The sequence below is a fragment of the Boleophthalmus pectinirostris genome, unplaced genomic scaffold, assembly GCF_026225935.1.
Source record: "Boleophthalmus pectinirostris isolate CB_2022bp ecotype Guang Dong unplaced genomic scaffold, ASM2622593v1 HiC_scaffold_14, whole genome shotgun sequence".
NCBI classification, from domain to species: domain Eukaryota; kingdom Metazoa; phylum Chordata; class Actinopteri; order Gobiiformes; family Gobiidae; genus Boleophthalmus; species Boleophthalmus pectinirostris.
Genome location: NW_026571047.1, coordinates 1,874,346 through 1,900,700, shown reverse-complemented (window position 1 = coordinate 1,900,700; position 26,355 = coordinate 1,874,346). Strand labels below are relative to the sequence as shown.

Genomic DNA, 26,355 nt, shown 5'->3' with positions numbered 1-26,355 from the left:
AGCAACTGCAGTAGAGTACTATGCATCACTGACTGCAAACCTGAGAATGTTTCCTGAAGATGTTGCAATACTCTTTTGAATGGTTCCAGCCAAGGTTCCAACAAAGAGTTTGTAGATGTTTCTGCCCAGTTTCAAACTGGGGACCTTTTGCGTGTTAGGCAAACGTGATAACCACTACACTACAGAAACCATACACAATGCACTTCCTGCACGCAAACTTAGGCTGACCTTAAACCCAACCTTAGCTTTCGCATCAGCCACTAACATGATTTGATTCATCACAGATTCCAAGTTAGAAGGACTAAATCAACAATATTACCATTTGCTGCACTCACTGCTTTCAGTGGAGATTTTCTATTTCTTGTGGAGAAAAACAATGAACTGGCATTGTTCTTATTGGTGCTGCAAGGTGGACTCCATTTCTGAGAGAAAGGTAGGTCAAGTTGTCTAAGTCTTTTGAGGGGTGTAAGCCAAACTTGGCCACTACATTACATAAAGCACATGCAACAAACTCTTGTAAGGTACTTCATAAAACACACTTTTCAGGAAATCTTATAGCTCATACTGGTTAGACTCAACTGTGAACCTCACCAGGTTTTTAAAGGATAGATTAAACTCCTCGTCGGGGAATCGAACCCCGGTCTTCCGCGTGACAGGCGGAGATACTGTCCACTATACTAACGAGGACAGAAAAGGATTCTAGACCTTGGAAGTCATGGGTCTCGCACCAGCCACAGGAACGTATCAATTTCTTTGATACAAAGTTAGTAGGATTAAACCAACAATTTTGCCAGTTGCAATAAGCATTTTGGGACACACACACAGGATACCTTCATCTCTAAGACTGGGATATTCTGGAATAACCCTGGCAATTGTTTCATGATAAATAATCATTTTGCCAGTGGGACTCTATTGATGAGAGAAAAGGCAGTTAACGTTCTTTGAAAACTGGACCACTTTTCTTGTAAGTTTGTTCTCCTCTCACATTGTTGTAGCAGCAGCACTTGCAGTAGAAAACTATGCATATCTGCCTGTAAACCTTATAAAGTTTTTTTTGAATTTGCCGTAAATGTTGGAATAATTCCAGCCAAGTATTGAGCAAACACTAAATTAGTAGCTTGTGTTTCTGCCCAGTTTCGAACTGGGGACCTTTTGCGTGTGAGGCAAACGTGATAACCACTACACTACAGAAACCACACTCATCAAAATTCTATTCATCAGAGGAAAGGAGGTTAACCTGCTATGAACACTTCAATCTCCTTTTGCATTGTTCTAGCACCAGCAACTGCAGTAGAGTACTATGCATCACTGACTGCAAACCTGAGAATGTTTCCTGAAGATGTTGCAATACTCTTTTGAATGGTTCCAGCCAAGGTTCCAACAAAGAGTTCGTGGATGTTTCTGCCCAGTTTCGAACTGGGGACCTTTTGCGTGTAAGGCAAACGTGATAACCTCTACACTACAGAAACCATACAAAGTACACTTCCTGCACGCAAACTTAGGCTGACCTTAAACCCAACCTTAGCTTTCGCATCAGCCACTAACATGATTTGATTCATCACAGATTCCAAGTTAGAAGGACTAAATCAACAATATTACCATTTGCTGCACTCACTGCTTTCAGTGGAGATTTTCTATTTCTTGTGGAGAAAAACAATGAACTGGCATTGTTCTTATTGGTGCTGCAAGGTGGACTCCATTTCTGAGAGAAAGGTAGGTCAAGTTGTCTAAGTCTTTTGAGGGGTGTAAGCCAAACTTGGCCACTACATTACATAAAGCACATGCAACAAACTCTTGTAAGGTACTTCATAAAACACACTTTTCAGGAAATCTTATAGCTCATACTGGTTAGACTCAACTGTGAACCTCACCAGGTTTTTAAAGGATAGATTAAACTCCTCGTCGGGGAATCGAACCCCGGTCTTCCGCGTGACAGGCGGAGATACTGTCCACTATACTAACGAGGACAGAAAAGGATTCTAGACCTTGGAAGTCATGGGTCTCGCACCAGCCACAGGAACGTATCAATTTCTTTGATACAAAGTTAGTAGGATTAAACCAACAATTTTGCCAGTTGCAATAAGCATTTTGGGACACACACACAGGATACCTTCATCTCTAAGACTGGGATATTCTGGAATAACCCTGGCAATTGTTTCATGATAAATAATCATTTTGCCAGTGGGACTCTATTGATGAGAGAAAAGGCAGTTAACGTTCTTTGAAAACTGGACCACTTTTCTTGTAAGTTTGTTCTCCTCTCACATTGTTGTAGCAGCAGCACTTGCAGTAGAAAACTATGCATATCTGCCTGTAAACCTTATAACGTTTTTTTGAATTTGCCGTAAATGTTGGAATAATTCCAGCCAAGTATTGAGCAAACACTAAATTAGTAGCTTGTGTTTCTGCCCAGTTTCGAACTGGGGACCTTTTGCGTGTGAGGCAAACGTGATAACCACTACACTACAGAAACCACACTCATCAAAATTCTATTCATCAGAGGAAAGGAGGTTAACCTGCTATGAACACTTCAATCTCCTTTTGCATTGTTCTAGCACCAGCAACTGCAGTAGAGTACTATGCATCACTGACTGCAAACCTGAGAATGTTTCCTGAAGATGTTGCAATACTCTTTTGAATGGTTCCAGCCAAGGTTCCAACAAAGAGTTTGTAGATGTTTCTGCCCAGTTTCGAACTGGGGACCTTTTGTATGTAAGGCAAATGTGATAACCTCTACACTACAGAAACCATACAAAGTACACTTCCTGCATGCAAACTTAGGCTGACCTTAAACCCAACCTTAGCTTTCGCATCAGCCACTAACATGATTTGATTCATCACAGATTCCAAGTTAGAAGGACTAAATCAACAATATTACCATTTGCTGCACTCACTGCTTTCAGTGGAGATTTTCTATTTCTTGTGGAGAAAAACAGTGAACTGGCATTGTTCTTATTGGTGCTGCAAGGTGGACTCCATTTCTGAGAGAAAGGTAGGTCAAGTTGTCTAAGTCTTTTGAGGGGTGTAAGCCAAACTTGGCCACTACATTACATAAAGCACATGCAACAAACTCTTGTAAGGTACTTCATAAAACACACTTTTCAGGAAATCTTATAGCTCATACTGGTTAGACTCAACTGTGAACCTCACCAGGTTCGTAAAGGATAGATTAAACTACTCGTCGGGGAATCGAACCCCGGTCTTCCGCGTGACAGGCGGAGATACTGTCCACTATACTAACGAGGACAGAAAAGTATTCTAGACCTTGGAAGTCATGGGTCTCGCACCAGCCACAGGAACGTATCAATTTCTTTGATACAAAGTTAGTAGGATTAAACCAACAATTTTGCCAGTTGCAATAAGCATTTTGGGACACACACACAGGATACCTTCATCTCTAAGACTGGGATATTCTGGAATAACCCTGGCAATTGTTTCATGATAAATAATCATTTTGCCAGTGGGACTCTATTGATGAGAGAAAAGGCAGTTAACGTTCTTTGAAAACTGGACCACTTTTCTTGTAAGTTTGTTCTCCTCTCACATTGTTGTAGCACCAGCACTTGCAGTAGAAAACTATGCATATCTGCCTGTAAACCTTATAACGTTTTTTTGAATTTGCCGTAAATGTTGGAATAATTCCAGCCAAGTATTGAGCAAACACTAAATTAGTAGCCTGTGTTTCTGCCCAGTTTCGAAGTGGGGACCTTTTGCATGTTATGGAAATGTGACAGCCGCTACTCTACAGAAACCATACACAGGGTACTTCCTGCACGCAAACTTATGCTGACCTTAATTCCGAGTTCTGCATTCACATCAGCCACTCACATGATTTTACAGTAGAAAACTATGCATATCTGCCTCTAAACCTTAGAATATTAACTTGCATTGAGCTTTGAACAAGGTGACTGTTTTGATCTCCTTTCACATTGTTCTAGCTCTAGCACTTGCAGTAGAGTACTATGCATCACTGACTGCAAATCTGAGAATGATTCCTGATGAAGTTGCCATATTCTTTTGAACGGTTCCAGCCAAGTTCTCAACAAAGAGCTTGTGCGTGTTTCTGCCCAGTTTTGAACTGGGGAACTTTTGCATGTTATGCAAACATGATAACCACTACACTACAGAAACCATTCACGTTGCACTTCCTGCAACCAAATTTAGGCTGACCTTAAACCCAACCTTAGCTTTCGCATCAGCCACTAACATGATTTGATTCATCACAGATTCCCAGTTAGAAGGACTAAATCAACAATATTACCATTTGCTGCACTCACTGCTTTCAGTGGAGATTTTCTATTTCTTGTGGAGAAAAACAATGAACTGGCATTGTTCTTATTGGTGCTGCAAGGTGGACTCCATTTCTGAGAGAAAGGTAGGTCAAGTTGTCTAAGTCTTTTGAGGGGTGTAAGCCAAACTTGGCCACTACATTACATAAAGCACATGCAACAAACTCTTTTAAGGTACTTCATAAAACAAAGGAAATCTTATAGCTCACACTGGTTAGACTCAACTGTGAACTTCACCAGGTTTGTAAAGGATAGATAAACTCCTCGTCAGGGAATCAAATCCCTGGCTGCGTGGAGACTTGTTAATGTGGGCAGTTCAATAAAGTTGCCTCATCTCTTTCTGGTGCGCCATAATGCTTGTGGAGCTTAAAATCCGCTGTGCATAAAAGTAAAGCTGCCACTGAATACTTCATGTGTAGCAAAAAAAAAAAAAAAAAATAAATATATATATATATATATATATATATATATATATATATAATATTTTTTTTTTTCACCCTCCATGCAAAATTTTCTTGTGTTCTGTTTATTCTTTCACAATAAGTAGGCTTCATCAAGAAAGTTTTACAACTGATTCAAATTTGAGCCCAACCAAGCTTTGACTGTGCAATCAGGACACTGAGGTTGTTCCACCTCAATTCACCCCAAAAAATTGCAATTTGGACCCTCACATTCTCCAATTGCAAAGAAAATTGGTGTATGGATAAGTCACAGCGAAAAGAGCCAAAATCTAAAATTTTTGCATGATCGGATAACGATTGCTGAGATATCACAATTTCTTTTTTTTTTCACTTTTTTGCGTGGTCGCTGAATTTCAAATTGCATTTACTCAGCAACTACTGGTCCAATAACCAAGGTATGTCTGGAAAGGGGAAATCATAAAGGATCCAAACATGACCAAGCCGTATACTCTGAATGGAAATTTGGCATGTCTGAAGATGTTATATGTTGTAGTAGACATATAGGGCTAATTTTTTTCTGTTGGTGTCACTGTGGTCAGGCATGTCCCTTATTGTCAATTTCAAGGTCAAAATATAGGTCAAAAGGTAATTCATCTCAAAAGTACTCAAATGCACAATCTGCATGAATGTCAGGTTTGGAATCCGTATGATTTCCCCTTTCAGGAGATACCTTCATTTTTGATATTGGACCAGTAGTTGCTGAATAAATGCAATTTGAAATTAAAAATTAAATTGTGATATCTCGGAAACCTTTGGTCCAATCGAACTAAAATAAAAAATTTTGGCTTATCCGGCTATGATTTACCTACATACCAATTTTCATCAAAATTTGGCAAAGTAGGGTTTAACTCATTGGTTGAACTGACGTGGACTGACCCATTGGAAAAAAAAAAAAAAATTCCAATGGAAATTTGTGGCTTTGAAGCATGTAAACCAAAAATGTTGACTCAGTATTTCAGAATGTTCAACCCAAAATGGCAGACTTGTACTTTATCAGGGGGCATGGCCATAATAATATATATTTTTAAATCATCTTGTGTGCAAGATGAGAGCCAAAGCACTCATCATTTTGAAAGCAACAGGCCCTACACCCCATAGGGGCTCAGCTAAATAAGCAAATAAATGGGGTCGCACACTGACTCCCATTGACTCCCAATGACTTCCATTCATTTGTAGCAGTTATAAATATAAGAGAGAGACAGCAGAGCAACAACACCATACGTGTGTGTGTAGCTGATAAAACACATGCTCTGTGGACTTTGCTCAGGTGAACTGCTTCACAGGAATCAGTCGTGTTTCGAGCTGCAGGTAAGAGTTGCCTTTTATTAATGTTTATTTCAGACAAAAATATTATTTGGTACATAATTTAAAAGACAAACTGGATACAAAAAGGAAAAAAAAATACAATGCACCCAAATTAGTCCATAAAGTGAATTAAAAAGTGTGGAGTTTCTGTGCCCAGTGCTTTCTCAGAGCAGAGATATAAACAGCATGAGCTCATTTAAAGATTGGTCACAGTCATTACGATGGAGTTTCAGACACCTCCAGGCACTACATAAATGTGTACATTAAATGTCTAAACAGTGCCTCATGTAGGGGTGTGAGCGTCCACAAACAGCTGGCTGGCAATGTGCCACCTGGGCACTTGCAGAAGAAGCCTAAAGGCGTCATTGTAGGCCACAGTGAGCCTGCAGAAGGTCCACAGTAGAGTACCATAGTCTCTGAACAGAGAACATTAAATATCATGAGAACACGTACTACATTTCCTTAGCAGCATATTTGCCTTGGCATACAGTTTACAACACTGTCTCTTGATGTCTCTGTCATCCTGCCAATCATCTATCACAAAGTGACCAAGGTCTCTGGTCTCTTTAGAGGGCTCAAGAGACTGATCACATCATTTGAAGACAGGAAAATTCATATTTTTATCCTCGTTACTCCTCACAGTCATGATGTTACTCTTTGTGGGATTATACTTAAAGGTTGTATGGAGGATTTTTTTTGTTTCAAATAGATGTAGAGATGCAGTAGCCTTGTAATTATGATGACCAAAAAAAAGAGAATAAAAATTCATCAACTCTGGACATGGTGGGGCTAAACATTTGCCAATAGATAACGAAACTGCCTCGTTATCTGTTAGCTGATAGGCTGTCAATCAAACTCCCTACGTTTCTAGCGTAACTGACTTGCCTGTGCGCTGCCGGTACGTGGTTTACGTACGACTGTCACGCAGTCCACAGACACAAGACGCACAGACGCTGTTTACTCCACCAACGCAACAGTTCTTAGCGGCTTTTTTAACCTATATCTCCCTCACAGTTAGCACAAAGTTTGTTGCAATGGCAGACAAGAATCTACGAGCAGTTAACCACAAAAGAAAGTCTGTTTTTGAGGTCGCTGAAAGAAGAAGACAAGGGGAAAAGCAGCAAAGCCAAACTAAGGTGATTCTTGGAGATTCATTCCAGCGATGGCTGATCAACAACACAGTCTGTTTTACAATTGTTTAACTCTGTAGACAGTGCCTCAATATATACATGAACTAAAAAGAGGTCACTCACATGAATGGCCTCTGTTGTCCCGTTTCATTCTCATTAATTGCTTTGCATACCAGAACACTAAAATTTGAATCAAATATTTTGGCACCCCTCTACTGACTAATTTTAAAATTCATTTGTTGTGGTTTACTCTATCAAATCCCTTGGTGGTATTAATAAAACACAGAAATATAGATTAATTCAAACAAAGATATTTCCCAACTATTTCTTTCAGTGAATAAATACACATATCAGTTCCATGTCCCTTTTTGAATCCAAACTGACTGTCATTAGTTAAAACATACATTTCCAATCTTGCGAGCAATATGTTTTCTAAACCTGTGGAGAGAATGCTGGCAAGGGCAATAGGTCTGTAGTTCAGCAAACTATTTAAATGAACAGCCTTGTCTTTAATGACAGGAACCAAAACAACAAAAATAATAGAATTGGGCAGGACTCATGAGTTGAAAAGTCAGTAAAACACATGGAGGGAATAATGTATGACTTAAGTTACTTTAGACCAGTCAAGTCTAGCTGAGTGGCCATCATTTTCTTTCATCACAAGTACTAGTATGTTATCCACATTTAAAGACATGACTAGAGGTATATGATCAGAAGTGGAAAAGGTATACAAAATGTCAATAGTACTCAAAGAGGCATGGGCATCTGCTATGCAAATACAATGATCCAACCATGAGGTGAGGGCCTGGCAAAAGTATTTTGCTTGATAAAATTAAGTTATTGTCTTCACAAAACTGCAAAAGGAGATTCCCAAAAGCAAATGATTTATCTGACAAGTCAGATCTCCAATCTCCATTAACGAACACAGAAGTTGAACTGTTATCGTCAATAAATGATTCATTGCATGCTTATTTAAAAATTCATCTTCCAATTTATGTGACTCATAAGACACGTATACATTCAAAATAGCACATTTCTTATCATTAAAACCTTAACAACAGAATCATATTTACATATATAATTTTCACAAACCCTTGTTTGCTCCTCAGTAAGCTTTTTTCATGTTCAATTGCTCCATCCAAGTTAGTAGCTCTAAGACATCAATATGATTAAAGGACACCAGAGGCAAATAATCCAGATAGTGCAAGACGAATCTTGGTAAATCTTCCCCTTACATGGGGGAGATATACCAAGATATCATGTAGCACTCTTAAGCACAGTTTCATATTACTGATGTCCTTTAGTGCGCCTTTGTGCGTAACAGCGTTGTGAGGTATTAGTGCAGACCTCAAGCAGAACTTTCTTAGAGGATTCAATGCTCTTCAAGCTAAAATTATTGCAAGCAATACAATTTCATGGTGACTCATTGTCCTCATTTTCACAACTATGACATTCAAAAGTTCATCTTCCACAAGAACTTTATCATCGCTGGTTTTAAATATCTCAGGTTTGTTGCGAGAGAATACGTTGCCTGCCAGACAGCGTGTCTCATCCGCGCCATGCTGTCGTGCAAACATCTTCAAAATTCTTTACCTAGAACCTTCTTTAAACCAGTAGGATTTCATGATCTGATGTAAGCGACCTGATATGGTGTAAGAGATCTGACCTGGTGTAACTGTTACAATGCTGATGTCTCTCTGCTGTAACAGTCTTTAACACAAGTGGCTCTAGGGACGTGCAGAGAGTATTTCGAGGGCCATTGCTCTGACCTCAACTAAGATCTTTTGGTCCAGATTTTTGCTCCTCAAATCCACAGACACTCTATGTGTGTCTGTTCTTCTACCTGGAGATGTCTGATCTGAGCTTACTCTTTTGCTAAGCGGAGTTGGCCTGGTTAGTACTTGGATGGGGGTCCGATGTGAGCACCAGGGGGTTAGAGACCTCAATCTGTGCATGCTGTTTTTGTGTCCTTAGACTAAACTAAACTAACTAAAACAGAGAAAATGACGGAGAAGAAATCCAGCGCCTTAAACTGCTCTTTTAGCATGGACTATAGAACCAGTAGTGTGTCTATGTGTGGAATTGTGTAAGTGAGATATCTGTTTAATGGTTTAGTGTTAAAATTATAACAATAGTATGCGGAGGACCAAAACTCCTAAGAATTTGAGAAAACGGAACCATGGTCATCACAAATCTGCCAGTCTGAAGGAGGGAAGTACCCAGTTAGGGACTTAAGTAATAAATTACTCAATAACTCACTAAAACCAGAATTCTTTGGTGTGGTTTATTCTATCAAAGCAGGCAAAGATTAAGCACTTAATACTTCAAAGTTCTCCTTACGATATTCAAACAAGCACTTGTGCACCGAATGTTAACAACGTGAGGTAGTTAAATATGGCGGTTCAACTTTAAATAGCGTAGAGGTCTTGAAACTTGAAGCTTGAAGGGGCAGAGGAAGCAATTTTGATATTCTGTGCCAATTTCTGCAAAATCACGATCACTGCTTGGATCAGGTCTCTTACCAATAAATGCATAGGTCATCTGGTCAGCAGACTGATCAGTTTCTCTGGTCAGGTGAATGCGAAAGACCAGGTTCAGGTCCAGAGCAGGGTACCGGTGGAGTCGCTGTTACTGGTCTGGGACTCAGATGCTATGATGCGGGGCACAGACACAGCACAAAACCATCTTGGCCGGGTACAGATGCAGGGTAGCATCTCCTCGGGCAGGGTCACAGGCGTGGGGAGGTGTCATCTCAGGCTGGGTCATAGGCACAGCGGTCCACATGGAGGTCCGGAGCAGCTGTGTGTGGCAGTGAGTCGCCCAGGGTGCCAACAGCGGTCGTCAAAGTGTTAGAAGGGCCAATTCTTGAGTCTCTCAACTTGCGTGTCTTTAACAAAAAGTCACTAGTAACTTAACATAAACGTAAAAGTGATGCAGCAGTTAAATATTTTGGAACCAAGGAAAATTAGATAAAAGTTATGTTTCTGGCTAAAGCATCAGTGCGCTCCTTTGTGTCCCAAAAGGTTGTGAGCATTACGTCTCCTCGGCTAGAGATGCACACTGTGGCCAAAACCCATAGAAAAAAAAAAAAAAAAAAACAAAGGAAGTGAAAGATAGATGTTAAAAAAATAAAAATTAAAAATAGAGCAGTATAGAACAGAGAGAGTAAAAACGCTTGCGCCGTGGTTTCTTCACAGCTGCAGTGGGCATAACTTGGAAATCTGAATCTTTAGGTTTGTAGGCGTTACTTTGTCTATTATTCTGTTTATGTCTTAAAGTTGAATTCCCGTTACACAGTCATTCTTAGTTTTACTCCATTATATCAAAAATACACCAAGATCACCTGTGGGCTTATTCAGGCTAATAACTGAATTACTTTGAGATCATTGATTCAGCCTAATGAGATACTAAGTCATTTTCCTGTAAGACAATAAGTAATTAAAAATAAAACATTATCACCAATATAAGGAAATCATTACATCAGGAAGATTGTACTGGAAATGGATTGGATTAGTCCACAAACCGGTGTCAAGGCCAGTATGTTGCAGGGCACTACAAAGTCTAGCTGATAAGAAGTTAGCAGAAGGGTGAAATTTATTGTAGCAGATATTGGTCGTAAAAGTTGGCATCAGTCCAAGAGGAGTGACACACCAAGTCTTTTGATCTTTTCCCATTTGCTCTATCTATCAGCAGGGGATTCGGCAAAAGTAAATTCCAGTGTTGTTTTAGGTGCTACTTGGTTTGTCTTTGCGAGGGTGTCTCTCACAGAATCAACTGTCTCTCTCTCTCTCTACAAACCTCTGTGAGTGTTATTAGGGCAGAGTCCAGTGGTGCCACCATCTCACCTGCTTTAATGATCATAAACTTTGACAGTGCAATGGTGCAGCAGAGGCGTGGAGCTCCAGCACAGCACAGGACTTTAAAAAACTCATGACTCAGCTACAAGTGCGGTCCAGACTCATTGGTCCAGAGCTGAAAGTCAAGCCCACAGAAGGAGAGCCGAGAGACATCAGCCATTCACAATATGTTTCATTCTTCCTGTTTTCTACTTTGATTTGAAATGTTTTCATTCAAACCTCGGAAATGCACTCCCCTCATTCAGTCGATCCAAAAGCAAAGCACATACAGGAGTTTGTTCAGTTTGTCTTTTTGGAAACAGGCAAGCGCAAAATGTGAAATATAAAACTTAATAAAGACTTTTTTTTTATTTTTATGTTTGCAGAAAAATGGAGAACTCCGGAGCAGGGTCAGGGTCTGGACATAGACCCAGAGCTGAAACGGGACTAAACCAGGACTATTCCAGGTCTAAAGCAGGTCCTGGCCCCAGCGGAGTCTCCCTGAGCAGTAGCTTCTCCAAAGACTTGGGCATCGACTTTAAAAAAGACCAAAGTGGAGCCTCTGCAAAGCTCAGGTCAGTGTTACAGTCACACTATGGTCTACCAGGATGGCAGACCACTGCAGCCTCACAAGTTAAAGGGGCTATTCCATCAAAGGCATTTAAGTCGACTTACCCTATAATCTTGAACTGGAATTAACTCCAACTCAAGCCTCAACTCAGTCCTTGACAGAAATAAGACTGAGTCTGACCAAAGACTGTGTATAGGTTCAGAGTCTGACAAAAGGCTTTATATAGAGTGTGACCAAAGCTAAATCAGGCCTGAGGTTGAAGTGGTGCTTTGTGCTCCCGGTGACTCTGAGGCTAGATCAGTGGATCAATGACATCACGGAAAATGGACTCAGAGTCAAAGTGTGATGTTTTTAAAGATGTGACTAAACAAGAGGAGCTACAGCGCCCAAGAACAAGAGTCTGATTTGGGACACAGAACTTTTTCCGTTGATTCTGATCCATTAAGTGAAAGGAAAGACACTACAATCCCCCTCCTCTCTCCCTCCTCTCACTTATAAATATGCCCCCTGCCTTCATGGGGGCTTGGACACAGCTTGATGTCAGGAGTATGTTTGGGGGACACGAGGGCTTTGTGCTACTTTTGTCAACATTGATTTAATAAGCTTCAATAAAGCAAACTTTAGGAAAATCCAGCAGAGAAAAAAGCACAGACATCTTTGCTTGACAAAAGCTCTTCCCTCTGTACTAATCTTGCCCACAAGATGGATTCCAGCCATACTGGTGAGTTCACAAACTCTAGACAGTCCTTCCTCACTCCCGCTGACAGGTTCAAACTTGCCGGGGTGGACCAATCACAGAGCAGCAGACAGACGTACTTCACCAAAGAAGCATTTGTGGAGGGAAAGATGTTTGTGCTTTTGTCTCCTCTGGATTTAGGTCAAGTCTGACTTTTGGTCTCATTCAGCTTCAGATCAGATTCAAAGCATTGTCATGGCGTTTGGAGTTTGGCGTTTTTCTGCCGACTGTCAGCGAGAGCCGTTCAGATAAATGCACACGTTTACATCCATCAGAACCCGCTTAAAGATGTTATGTGTTTATGCTTCACACTCCAAACCTTTAATCTGTTTTACATTATATATAATACATCTGTGAATGTTCCTCAGAGACGACAGTGCCCCCTATGGACCCACTGCAGAATCTCTGACAAGTGACTCCTCCAAAGACTGGAATCAAGAGTTTAAAGACTCACATCAGAGGTATGGACTAGAATTAGGACTGAACCAGGACTAAACCAGGACTAAACCAGGACTCTGTTTTTATTGGTCAACAGAGATGAAGGCCCGAGCATTCCCTCTGGTCAGGAGCCTCAAGCTGAGCTGGACTCCATCTTCCAGGTCGGTGCTATGGACGCACGCACACGCACGCGCACGCACAAACACACACACACACAGAGACAGAGACACACACTGTGTATGTGTGGTCTAGGGGTTGGGGGAGACAGCCCTGGTTCCTTTGTAGTTCCCTTCAACAGCTTTGCTCCTGATTGGCTCTTTGGGATCACATTCAGACTGTAGTAGCCGCTCTAAATTGCGGCCTCCATGAGCTTCATTTGGAGCTGAATGCTGTGGGTGATGTCACACTCAGAACACTTCTTCAGGCAGTGTGTGGTTCCAGGTTTTGGAGGAGCAGGTCCTGAGGTTTGTACAACAGCAGCTGCAGAGGCTCCACAGGCTCCTGGCTTCAAATTACCCAGAATGCTCCGAGAGTGAGGAGGATGAGAGCAGAGAGGTTCTGAACATCACCTTGGACTTCCTGAAGAGGATGGACCAGGAGCATCTGGCCCAGCGCCTGCTCAGCAGTAAGAACCTCCAGATGGCCACCCATTATCCTGTATCCCTGTGTGTCAGATGCCCTCTGTAACGTTGTTGGCTAGGCAGACTGATTGCAATAGTTAACTTGTCAGAAACAGATTTGCTAAAGAACCATAGGGTAAGTGAATGAAAATGGACATGAAATAAAGTTGATAATATGAAGAATTTAAGAATGTATTAGTATTAGGTTGGCAATAATAAGAATAATAAAGACTTATAGACTAAAGACTTAATACAGTAAAGCAAAAACAAAACACAAGCAACTTCAGTTCAATGCAAGAGTCCTATGTGATCATATATTGTCCATTTGGGGTTTAGTCCATTAGCCGTTTAGATTGAGATTCAAAGTTCTTAGAGTTTGGTTTTAGATCCAGCAAGACAGAAAAATAGTTTGATCTCCTAACACAAGGTGGGGTGTTCACAGCTCGCCATCACAGACTCACAGCTGAAGTTGAGTAGAGTTGCCATCACAAAGAATAAACCTGACTACTGAGCGGGGAGTTGAATACTCTGGAAGAAAGCAAAGTAGAAGTTGATACTGAAAGCAAAGTAGAAGTTGATACTGACAATTGGCATGCCGCCTCAAGAGCACAACCAGCACGATATCTACAGTGAGCGGTAGCAAGAAGCATCAGGGCAGGAAGTGGTGAGAGGCATTCTTGGTAATATGACAGGCGGGTGCAGTGACAGGGTGTGGGCACTTTAAATCACATGGGTTACACCTCCCTGTGTGTCATATGCCCTCCCTGTGTGTCAGATGCCCTCCCCATGTAAAATATTCACATTCACATTCTAACACTTGCATCTTGTTTAAAGGGAGTAAAGTTGGATTCAGAGATAAACTGAAGAGGCATCTGCAGCAGAGGTTCAGCCGTGTGTTTGAGGGTGTGGCTAAAGCAGGAGACTCCGCCCCCCTGACCCAGATCTACACAGAGCTCTACATCATAGAGGGTGGAGCCTCAGAGGTCAACCAGGAACATGAGGTCAGACACATGGAGTTCAAGTCCAGGACACCGACCGCTCCGGAGATCACCATCACATGTGAAGATCTCTTTAAAGCCCACCCACATTTACCAAAGCCAATCAGATTGGTGCTGACGAAGGGTGTGGCTGGCGTGGGGAAAACAGTGCTGACTCAGAAGTTCAGTCTAGACTGGGCTGAAGGCAGGGCCAATCAGGACTTCCAGCTGCTGTTCCCCTTCACTTTCAGAGAGCTCAATGTGTTCAGAAACACAGAGTTCAGCCTGGTGGAGCTGCTGCACCACTTCTTCAGTCCATCCAAAGATCTCTGTAGCTTCCAACAGCTCCAGGTGCTCTTCATCTTTGACGGTCTAGACGAGTGCAGACCTCCTCTGGACTTCAGCCAAACCCAGGTCCTGACAGACGCCACAGAGTCTGCCTCAGTGCATGTGCTGCTGGTGAACCTCATTAGGGGCAGTCTGCTTCCCTCTGCTCACCTCTGGATAACCACGCGCCCTGCGGCGGCCAGTCAGATCCCAGCCGAGTGCGTCTCCATGGTGACAGAGGTGCGAGGATTTACTGACCTGCAGAAGGAGCAGTACTTCAGGAAGAGGTTTAAAGACCACGCCAAAGCTGTCATCTCCCACATCAAGAGCATCCGCAGCCTCCACATCATGAGCCACATCCCGATCTTCTGCTGGATCCTCTATACAGTTCTACAGAAGCTTCTGAAACAAACAGAACCAGAGCTGCCCCGGACTCTCACACAGATGTACGTCCACTTCCTGGTGGTGCAGGCCAAAATCAAGAACATCAAGTACCACGAGGGATCAGGGGAGGAACTTCACTGGACTCCAGAGACCAGAGAGATGGTGGAGTCTCTGGGAAAACTGGCCTTTGAGCAGCTGCAGAAAGGAAACCTGATCTTCTACGAGAGTGACCTAAGCGAGTGTGGGCTGGACGCTGCAGCGGCCTCAGTGTACTCCGGAGTGTTCACACAGGTTTTTAGAGAGGAGCCAGGCCTGTACCAGGACAAGGTCTACTGCTTCATTCATCTGAGTGTGCAGGAGTTTCTGGCTGCTCTTCACGTCCATCAGACCTTCTACAGCTCTGGAGAGAACCTGCTGGAGGCAACACATACCTCTGAGAGTCCAGACCCTGAGGCCTTCTACCGCTCTGCTGTGGACCAGGCCTTACAGAGTCCAGACGGACACCTGGACCTGTTTCTCCGCTTCCTCCTGGGGCTGTCTCTGCCGACCAATCAGAGGCTGTTGCAGGGTCTGCTGACTCACACAGAAAGTGACCGGACCGATCAGGAGACAGTAAAGTACATCAAACAGAAGCTGGATGAAAAGGGCCTGCCTTCAGAGAGAAGTCTGAACCTGCTCCACTGTCTGAACGAGCTCAATGACCAAAGTCTAGTGCAGGAGATACAGAAGAACATGAGAAGATACCTCGCTGATGGAACCATGTCTGCTGCTCAGTGGTCTGCTCTGTCCTTTGTCTTACTGTCCTCAGATTCAGACCTGAAGGAGTTTGACCTGAGGAAATACCAGAACTCAGAGACAGCTCTCCTAGGTCTGCTGCCGGTGGTCAGAGCCTCCACCAAAACCCTGTGAGTCCAAACTGTATTCAAACTCTTGTGTGGAGGTTCTAGTCTCTAATGTCCCTCTCTCTCCTTAGACTGTATTTAAACTCTTGTGTGGAGGTTCTAGTCTCTAATGTCCCTCTCTCTCCTTAGACTGTATTTAAACTCTTGTGTGGAGGTTCTAGTCTCTAATGTTCCTCTCTCTCCTTAGACTGTATTTAAATGCTTGTGTGGAGGTTCTAGTCTCTAATGTCAGTCTCTGTCCTCAGTCTTTGTGGCTGTGGTCTGTCCCCTCACAGCTGTGCTCCTCTGGCCTCAGTCCTCAGCTCCTCCAGTCTTACACACCTGGATCTCAGTCACAACGACCTCCAGGACTCAGGAGTGGAGCTGCTGTGTTCTGGACTGAAGAGCACCACCTGCAGACTGGAGACACTCAGGTGAGACTCCCTTGATGCACTCTGCCCCCTTGTGTCCACATGTGTGTAATGTTGTGTCTTTAGTCTGTCTGGATGTCTGGTCTCAGAGAGGGGTGGGGCTGCTCTGGCCTCAGCTTTGAGTTCCGCCTCTTCCCACCTCACAGAGTTAGACCTGAGCTACAACCATCCAGGACCCTCTGCCGAGCTCCTGACTGCTCTACGAGACCAGCGCCCCCTGCTGTCTGTCAGGTGAGACCACCCCCTGCTGTCTGTCAGATGAGAGAACATTGTTGTCTTGTCCTGGTCTGGTTCTGGTCTGGTCTCTAGTCTGGTCCTGTTCTCTGGTTTCTAGTCTCTGGTCTCTAGTCTCTGGTCTCTGGTCTCTGGTCTCTGGTCCGCCCTGGTCTGGTCCAGGTCTGGTCCAGGTCTGGTCTCTGGTCTCTTGTCTTTGATCCTGGTCAGGGTCTGGCCCTGGTCTGGTCTTTGACCCTGGTCTGGTCCTGGTCTAGTCTAAACTGGACCTGTGTGTTTCAGGTTGGATCCTGCTGGAGAGCGCTGGATGGTTCCAGGTCTGAGGAAATGTGAGTCTGTTTTGTTTCCCACACACAGTAAAGTGCAGTGAAGAGCTCAGATCATTCAATTCACTCTGTTTCAAAGGGTTAAAATCTAAACATTTCAAATCAGGGGCATGACAGGTGTGTGACAGATGCGTGACTGATGTGTGACAGATGTGTGACAGGTGTGGTCCACTAAACATAGACACAATCACAACAAAAAAATGAGATGAAGTGCTTGTGTTTCAGACTCCTGTAAGGTCTCTCTGGACCCAAACACAGCTCACAGACGCCTGCTTCTGTCTGAGGACCATCGGAGTGTGACACGTGTGGGTGTGGATCAGAAGTATGAAGATCACGAAGACAGGTTCACAGTCCACGCTCAGGTCTTGAGCCGCACTGGCCTGAGGGGGCGCTGTTACTGGGAGGTGGACTGGAGCGGGAGGGTTGTTATAGCAGGGAGTTACAAAGAGATCAGACGGAGGGGACAGGAACGGGAGTGTGAGTTTGGAAACAATGATCACTCCTGGAGTCTGAGGATCTATGGTGATGGAGTGTACTTCGTCTGGCACAAGAGCAACGCAACACGACTCCACCACTCAGAGAGAGGGGAAGTGTCATCTAGTAAAGAAGGCGTGTTGTCTGGCAGAGTGGGCGTGTTCCTGGACTCTGAGGCTGGAGCTCTGTCCTTCTATGAGGTCTCCTCTGATGGAGAACTGTTCCACCTCTGGACCTTCTCGTCGTCCTTCTCTGAGCCTCTGTTTCCTGGTTTTGCACTGGGGGATAAAAATTCCTCTGTGACGCTGGTAAATGATATGAGACAAAACAGAAGAGAAACTGAACTTGTCCTACAATGAGGACACAACAATGAGAACAAAAGAATATAGCTGGCGGCAATAATCGGCCCTCACATGCGTCACACCCTCAAACAACACACCCTACACTAACCCTAATAACCGTAAACCCCAACTACGACTCTAACTCCTAGCCTCAACCCTAACACTAGGCCTAAACTTAAACATAACCCTACTAGTCGTAATCCTCACCATAGCCCCAACCCTAACTCCTAACTTAACCTTGCCATTTTTCTAAATTTTTACATATAAAATAAATGAATAATAATAATCATAATCATAATCATAATCATAATAAATCAATTATTACAGATATTTGGTCATTACCATAATGCATCTGGCTACCAAAAGTTTGTGTAAGGACATCCCATTGGCAAGGCCCATGTAAATGGGGTGTCGGTGTCACTGAGTATTTTGATCGAGGCACAAATGTGCGTACCAAATTTTTTATATCTATGACAAATAAAACTTTATTGTTCCATACATATTATCTAGGGGGCACTATTACATCCATTTTTGTATGTCCTTACATCAATCTGTTCAGGCTCAGGGTGTCCACTCATGATTCAAATTTGAGTGAAATTGATAAAGTTTGTGCGATTTGTTGATTTTGCCATCGGAATAACATCAAAAGTTTATGTCATTGCTATGGTGACACCGTAAAAAATATAGCATGGGTGTCAATGACTTTATGGATCAGGCTGGAAATGTGCAGCATTGCAGAATTTTTTGCAAAACTGCTTTTTTATGAACGACCAGAAACAAAAAATATATATTACTGACATGGGGCGTTTTTCACGGTTGCCCAGCAGGGGCGCAAAGACTCCTAAAAATTTTTAAGGTGCACTATGTAATTTTTCTGGTGGAGGATGTGTTGGCCTGGGCAGCTCTCGGGAAACAACAATAGCATGTCGGGGAATTCGCGAAGGAGGGGCATGTGTGCCGGGTGAGGGCCTTTTGATGCTGCTTGCTTTATACATGATCAGAGCAGTTTTATATTTGACTAAATAAACTCACTTTAAGACTAGTATACAGTATAGTGTATATATATATATATATATATATATATATATATATATATATATATATATATATATATATATATATATATTAGGAGATTGGAGCTGACTGTGTGTGCTGTGTGTGCTTTGTTTCAGTACACAGGACCAAATACGGCTGAATCGCTCAATGAAACAGACTCTTATCAAGAGCACCTCAAAATATTTTCACAAAGGTCAGTAATATAGTACATATTACATGTGTATGTATGTGTTTGCGTGTGTGTATATATATCTAAATATCTATCTATCTAGATAGATAGATAGATAGATTATTATATATATATATATATATATATATATATATATATATATATATATATATATATATATATATATATATATATATATATATATATATATATTATATACAACGTGTTCCTCACCTTCCATGTTGGTTGGTCTCTCACCCTTATCCAGCTCAGTTCCTCTACCAGACGCCTGGGACTTTGAGAGTTCTGTGCAGTATCTTTTCTTTTCTGCACTTTTCTGGACTGAGATCAGTCTGCAAGTAGTTTACCACCAGGGTCATTCCACGCCATTTCATCATGTGTTTTAAAAAATTTGAAAGAATTACCAGCTGGTCCCTTTATTATGTACTAACTCCGTGAAGTTTTAGTGATTTTCGATCATTACTTTTTAAGTTACAGCTCATTTAGTGAAGGGAGTATGTGTCCATTTATGGGCCCAAAATCGCATCATTTTTTTCTCAGCTGTCTTCACAGGTCGATATCTGACACATAGAGGGCTGAAATTTTGTAGGCTTGTGCTCCTCTACTCTGTGTTCAAATAACATCTATGGAATGTTTGGTATCTCAACTCATTGTCATTTCATGAACTTTAAAAAAAAAAAAACTTGTTCATTTCCCCTTCCCCAGCTCCTTTTTAAACCTACTTGTAGGTGCCGGAGACCCTTAATTTTTTTTGAGAATCAAGATATGTACTAGGACTGTTAAAAGAATTCACCAAATATTGAAAATTTGAAATAGGTCATGTGTGAGGGTCCTGTTAAAAACAAGAAAATGCAACATGGTCCGATTTTCACATGGAATTTATGGCATGTGGGTAGTGATAAAAATTTTTTGAATAGTTTTTGTTTGAAAGACCAGAAAAAGACCTTTCCTATGCTACCAAAAATATGTGATTTATGAAGCTTCTTCAATTTTTAATTGTATCTTGAACATTCACATTTGACACAATGACACGAGTAAACAGTGACCATGTACTATGTTTTATTCCAGCAGCTAAAGCTCCCAAACATGAAAAATGAACAAGAATGAATCAACAGGATGTGTTACAAATTATGTAAAAACCCAGAACACAGAACATGTATGTCTTATTCATCATCAGTATTGGTGGGCACATCTTCATAAACCTGCAGTTTGTCCCAAAGCTTTTTGATTTTCTGGCCGAGGTCACGACAGCATGGACAGTCCCCACAAGCTTGACTACCAGAATTCTCCTCAACCTGTGAAGGCTTTTTCATCCTGGTGGACTGGTTTTAGATGGTTCAGTTGACCATGTTGACTGGGGTTGTTGACATTTGGAACTATATAGGTTCACCCCAGAATAAAGATGAATATGATTTTTTATATGCGATAAATTCCCACAAATCCTGAAATTTCCCTTAAATAGACAACCTTAACACTTTCCATTTAAGGCTCCATGAGACTTTCTTTACCTGCTCAGGTGATCTGAACACGATAGGGAACTGTCTCCTCACCTCTTGGGTGCTTCCGGATGTTTGAGTTCCTTGCACATCTAAATCTATTGTAACGTTTGCAGTTTTGAACATCAATGTGCCGTCCACAACTAAGAGAAGACAATATCATATTGTTGAACATGACTTAATTGTTTCTTTAATATGAGAATAATCTACAGCTGTTCTCTTGGATGTCAGATAACTTGTCACATCAAAATTATTATCAAACCATTTGATTCAATCTTTAAATGTTTAGTGACCTTAGCTGCTGGAATAAAACAGTACATGGTCACTGTTTACTCGTGTCATTGTGTCTTGCACTGTGACCAAAACCTCAAATGTGAATGTTCAAGATACAATAAAAAAATTGAAGGAGCCTCATAAAATACATATATTTAGCACCATATGAAAGGTCTTTTTCTGATCTTTCAAATAAAAATTATAATTTTTTTTTTTTTTTTATCACTACCCACATGCCATAAATTACATGTGAAAATCGGACCATGTTGCATTTTCTTGTTTTTAACAGGACCCTCACATAACCTATTTAAAATTTTCAACATTTGGTGATTTCTTTTAACAGTCCTAGTACATATCTTGATTCTCAAAAAAATTTAAGGGTCTCCTACACCTACAAGTAGGTTTAAAAAGGGGTTAAACATGGTACGCCACGGAAATGAACGTTTTTTTTTTTTTTTTGTTTTTTTCATTTTTAAGTTCATATAAAATGACAATGAATTGAGATACTAAACTTTTGATAGATGTTCTTTGAACACAGAGTAGAGGAGTACAAGCCTACAAAATTTCAGCCCTGTATGTGTGATACTTACAGAGATATCGACCTGTGAAAACGACCGAGAAAAAATGATGCGATTTTGGGCCTGAAAATTGACACATACTCCCCTCATAAAATGAGCTGTAACTTAAAAAGTAATGACCAGAAATCACAAAAACTTTACAAGGTTGGTACATGATAGAAAGGGACCAGCTGGTACATTTTTCAAAATTTTTTGAGGTTGAAGTGCATGGTTCATTTGGTGAAATGGCGTGGAATGACCCACCACTGAGTGAATGAATAATGATGCATGAAGCATCTTTGTGACTTATGTCTGTTATATAAAATAAACTTAGTTACTTACTTACATGAGCCTATATGACGGGAAATAATGATGACGGCTCGATGAGTTAATAATAATAATAATGCATCAGTTTTATACAGCGCTTTTTTGGACACTCAAAGACACTTTACAGAGCATTATTCATTCACTCCAGACTCGGTGGTGGTAAACTACTACTGTAGCCACAGTTGCCCTGGGGCAGACTAACAGAAGCAAGGCTGCCAATCTGCACCATCAGCCCCTCCAACCACCACCATCACTCACACACACCACTTCCATACTAGGCAATGCAGGTGAAGTGTTTTGCCTAAGGACACAACAACAGTTTTTATGACTGGCGCCCCCCTGTGGCACCTGATTTTCCCGGTGTCTCCCATCCAAGTACTAACCAGGCCCAGCCCTGCTGAGCTTCTGAGATCTGACGGGATCAGGCTTTGACAAGCCGTTATGGCCAGTTATTTAAACCAATGAGTGTCACGCACAATTACAAGCAATAGAGAAGGAAAATAACCAAAAACAGACCTGCTGCACAGCTCTTCTCTGGCACCTCCACTGCATCTAACCCGACTGAATCACCATGATATGATCAAAGAAACCCAATAGGCAGCGCCAGATTATGTGACCATAGACATGAAATTACAAAATGAGAGCAAGTGATTGGCCAACAGGTGTACATGACTGCGTGACCGGAATCTCGAGTGAAAATTGGGAAATACAGAGTAATTTGAGTGGGAGTGTAGACACATAAATGAATGGAGAGAATGACAGAATAACAGGCTGATCAGGATCATAGACTAAAGAAGTGGACTGAGTGAGTGTGGCATCACCCACAGCGTTTAGGGCCACTCAAATGAAGCTCCTGTTGCTAACGGCTACAGGAGTGAATTTGGAAACCAGCTCTGTATTAGGAATAGGATTTTTTTTTTTTTTTTTTTTGACGGACAAAACAGCAAAGGAAAAAAAAAAAAAGAATAAAAAAGATAAAAGGATCATGTAGAGAGGGTTAATACAAACAGACCGAGGCTCACAGAAGCAGGTACAGAGCGTGGGGAGAGAGGGAACACAATATTATATCAAATGTAAGTCAATGGGAGCCAGAGTCAGAAGGAGCCAGAAGAGCCTCCATGTTCACTTCCATCTTAGAACACGGCAGCTAGTGCATTAGCCATGCCCATTTATATAAAGAGTCTATGGTCAGGATTTGACCCCTGGGCATGGATCTATCAAAATAACTGGATAAGGTGTTGCTGCTTGTAGCTGTCTTGAGTTGCCATAGTGGCGAAAAGATGCCTCCTGTCCAGAAAGGATTTTTCCCATAGAGCACAATGTAATCACAAACTGCTCATGTTCGGCTGACAGGGGCTGACAGGGGCTGACAGGGCACCTACAGTTTTCAAAAGGGTCAGATTTTTACCTACTTGTAGATCATAAATTTTTTCGCACCTTAAAATCCTTCAGTTGTTTTAAAAACAGCTTTTTAATCGTTCGCTCTGACTTCGCTCTGCTCTGCTCTAGTTCCCCTCACTCTGATTGGTCAGAGTGGTCACATGATACTCGAGACTGTGCTCCACGCATCTCTCCCAGTGTGTCCAAGGAGCCAGAGCCCAGACCCTCCCAACACAGGGTAAAACACAGTCCATATACAGTATACACAGTATACACAGTATATATATATATATATATATATATATATATATATATATATATATATATATATATATATATATATATATATATATATATATATATATATATATATATATACTTTGATGTCTGAATTTTGCAGGAAACAATGGGTTTCGTCCCAGAGGTGTCGCTGAAGTCTGCCCATGTTTCCTTCAGGTAAAAGTATACAGTGGTGTGGAAGAGTGGGTATCCTGTGAGGAGGTTGTGGGTTAGACTCTTGATCTATCCAGGTTCAGATGCCCTGGGTCTGGGGCTTTCAGATGCTCTTCCACTGGATTGGTGTTTGTGGTGACAAAGGAGGTGGAGCTCCTGTACAGAATCGTCCAATGGGATGAAGCGCTTCTGGAGTCGTCGGGCAGAACTCCTGCAGGACCTCTGTATGAGATCGAGTGTCCAGAGCAAGCTTTGTGTGAACTGCACCTGCCGCACTGTGAACCAGAGCACGGTACTCCTCTGCTCCTCTGACCCTCCTCTAGACCACCTATCCCTCTCCTCCTCTCCTCTGCTCCTCTGACCTTCCTCTGCATCCTCTTTCTTACTTTTTCTGTTGCATATTTGCAGTGGACCTGTCCACGGTGGACCTGTCTGTGGCACACATCAGTGACAGTGGACTGAGCCTGATGGAGCCAGAGCAGATCACTCAGAGCCATGTGGTGATCTCTGTCTCTGGCCTCTCTTTGTTTGGGCTCTTGATGAAGTTCTTTGACCAATACAAGGAGATCAGTGGGCAGGTGCTGCTCTTCTGCACACTACAAGAACCCAAAGTCAACATGTTCCTCCTGCCCAGGAACATCTCCTTCGACCAGGTGCGGAGCGTTTATTATTCATTCATCCATTAAACACACATGAACAGACACATTAAACACACATACACACACATTAAACACATAAACACATTAAACACACACACACTTTAAACATGCTCTAAACATTAAAGACTCTTTATAAGCAACCCTTTTTTATTTAAATAATAATAATAATAATAATAATAATAACTTTATTATTGTAACAGCCTGAATAGATACAACACGTCAAACATAATATGATTTTTTTATTCTGAGATGCAGCTGCTCCATCGAATTCTCCACAGCGTTACTTCGCCTCCTTTAAGAGGCTTCTTCCAGATAAGATCAGAGCAGATGACTAGGACATCCTGTTCATCTGTAAATTCTGATCTGACCATTCCCTTTAAACGTTCTGTAATGGGACAGTTATTTTTCTCATACACAGCAGCAAAAAACTGGAACTCGCTTCCAGCTGAACTTAAAACTTGCACTAACTACCACACTTTCTCTTATGGGTAAAGGCTTAAGCTCCTTCAAACATTTAATTTGACTGATTGTACTACAGGTGTATTGTGTAGATGTAAATGTTTTGAGTTTGACACATGACATTTGTCTTGATGGTCATGTTGCTGATAAATTGTATTTTATACTAATTATACTGATGAATTCGGTAAATGAACATTTTAGAGGATATTGATGGCAATGAATTTGAGTATTTTTAATGTGTAAATGTTTTTTTTATGCATTTTGTAAATGCTCAAGGACTGTGGATAGAAAGGAGCTTGTAGATAAATCTGGCACAGAGCATATTTTCTCTATGAGTCCAATGTTTTCTGTGCACTGTCCTTGTTTTAAATAAATAAAGTAAATTGTAAATTGCACACGCACACACACACACACACACACACACAGGGCTTGTTTAACCTTTCACTGGAATACTCCTTAATAAACCTGTTTCAGGTGGAGAAGAAACAGCGCACCACCAAAATGTACATTCAGGCTCCTTCCAAATGTAAACTGGTCATAAACAGACGTTACAAAGTGACCTGTCCCACAGCGAAGAGGATCCAGCCTGAGGTGAGGACAGCTCAGACTGGCTTGACATCGACTTTACACTGGCTTTACACTGACTGCAGGGTGTGTCCAGCTCATACTTACTGTTACAACAGCTACGACAACTACAGTGTGTATTTGACCAAAGCAGCATGGTTTTACTTAATAATACACAACTAATGACTTCACACAGTCTAATGTGACCCTAACACAGTCTAATGTGACCTAATGACTCATTCAAACCCACGCCCAAGTGTTGCAGGGGGCAGAGGTCAGTGTGGCAGGGGCAGAGTGGCAGGGGGCAGAGGTGCAGAGGAGGACACCTGGCATTGGTTTAGTTTACCCCAGTACTGAAATCTGCTGCTGTCCTCCAGTGGGCGCTTTTCGATATGGACAATGAGCCCAACTTCCACCCGTCCTTTGAGGTGTGCCTGCCAACGGACTGTGGTCTAGTCTCCATCTCAGTGAAAGAGGAGGGCAGCACAGAGGACACAGAGGTCTGGAGATACAAGCTGGATCTGACTGGTCAGTCACATGTCATCTTTAGCTGTATGTTTGGTTCTCTGCTGTGTGTGTCTGTATTGTGTATGAAGGAGCTGATCAGGTCTGATTCTGTGTTTCAGAGGTCACTGTGGGGGAAGACAGGAGGCCCCAGGAAAGTCCCCAGCTGCAGCTATGGTCGGTGCGTCCAGAGTTTGTGCAGAGAGTGTCTGATGAGGTGCTGAAACAGATCCTGGATAAACTTCAGCGGGAGAAGGTTCTGACTGCAGAGGAAGCAGGTTGCACAAGGCTGAATAGCAGAGAAGACAAAGCCCGATACCTGGTGGACACTGTGCTACAGAAAGGCCACGCAGCAACTTCAGCCTTGATCCGAGCCTTTTGTGAACTTGACCCGTGGTCAGACCTCTGCCAGAAACTCAGGACTGAGGATTCATGAAAATAAGTCTTCTTTAGATGAACCTTGTTCTTGTGTTTCTCTTCTAAAGCTGGGCAGTGTGTGGCCTGTGCAAACATCTTTTTAACGATAAATATTAGGAATGCACTGACTGTGACAAATGGAAAATATTGAAAAATATAAAATCAAACCCAATTTAAGTGGATTCATGTAGGACTCATAAAAAAACACAGTGTTCATGTATTTAAGCAGGTAGTTATTAACAGTTACTAACATTTAAAG

The 26,355-nt window shown here is 42.0% G+C and overlaps 1 protein-coding gene and 8 non-coding genes across 9 annotated transcripts; 1 reads left to right on the top strand and 8 right to left on the bottom strand.

Moving 5' to 3' along the window:
* Positions 1-116: 116 nt before the first annotated feature.
* On the bottom strand, positions 117-189 carry trnav-aac (transfer RNA valine (anticodon AAC)). Its single transcript has one exon. It is a non-coding gene; the product is annotated as a tRNA-Val (tRNA).
* A 426-nt stretch (positions 190-615) lies between these two features.
* trnad-guc (transfer RNA aspartic acid (anticodon GUC)) lies at positions 616-687 on the bottom strand. The gene has a single exon. It is a non-coding gene; the product is annotated as a tRNA-Asp (tRNA).
* Positions 688-1,121: 434 nt separating this feature from the next.
* On the bottom strand, positions 1,122-1,194 carry trnav-cac (transfer RNA valine (anticodon CAC)). Its single transcript has one exon. It is a non-coding gene; the product is annotated as a tRNA-Val (tRNA).
* Positions 1,195-1,396: 202 nt separating this feature from the next.
* On the bottom strand, positions 1,397-1,469 carry trnav-cac (transfer RNA valine (anticodon CAC)). The gene has a single exon. It is a non-coding gene; the product is annotated as a tRNA-Val (tRNA).
* Positions 1,470-1,895: 426 nt separating this feature from the next.
* On the bottom strand, positions 1,896-1,967 carry trnad-guc (transfer RNA aspartic acid (anticodon GUC)). Its single transcript has one exon. It is a non-coding gene; the product is annotated as a tRNA-Asp (tRNA).
* Positions 1,968-2,400: 433 nt separating this feature from the next.
* trnav-cac (transfer RNA valine (anticodon CAC)) lies at positions 2,401-2,473 on the bottom strand. Its single transcript has one exon. It is a non-coding gene; the product is annotated as a tRNA-Val (tRNA).
* A 202-nt stretch (positions 2,474-2,675) lies between these two features.
* trnav-aac (transfer RNA valine (anticodon AAC)) lies at positions 2,676-2,748 on the bottom strand. The gene has a single exon. It is a non-coding gene; the product is annotated as a tRNA-Val (tRNA).
* A 1,310-nt stretch (positions 2,749-4,058) lies between these two features.
* trnav-aac (transfer RNA valine (anticodon AAC)) lies at positions 4,059-4,131 on the bottom strand. Its single transcript has one exon. It is a non-coding gene; the product is annotated as a tRNA-Val (tRNA).
* An 8,163-nt stretch (positions 4,132-12,294) lies between these two features.
* On the top strand, positions 12,295-26,115 carry LOC110167905 (NACHT, LRR and PYD domains-containing protein 3-like). The gene is made up of 15 exons (XM_020933300.2): positions 12,295-12,440; positions 12,697-12,789; positions 12,864-12,927; positions 13,208-13,391; positions 14,221-15,979; positions 16,222-16,389; positions 16,453-16,608; positions 16,903-16,949; positions 17,172-17,728; positions 23,441-23,496; positions 23,601-23,785; positions 23,902-24,146; positions 25,086-25,202; positions 25,553-25,703; positions 25,802-26,115. Exons 1-15 carry the CDS (start codon positions 12,295-12,297, stop codon positions 26,113-26,115), a joined length of 4,242 nt encoding a protein of 1,413 aa, XP_020788959.2.
* The last annotated feature ends 240 nt before the right edge of the window (positions 26,116-26,355 follow it).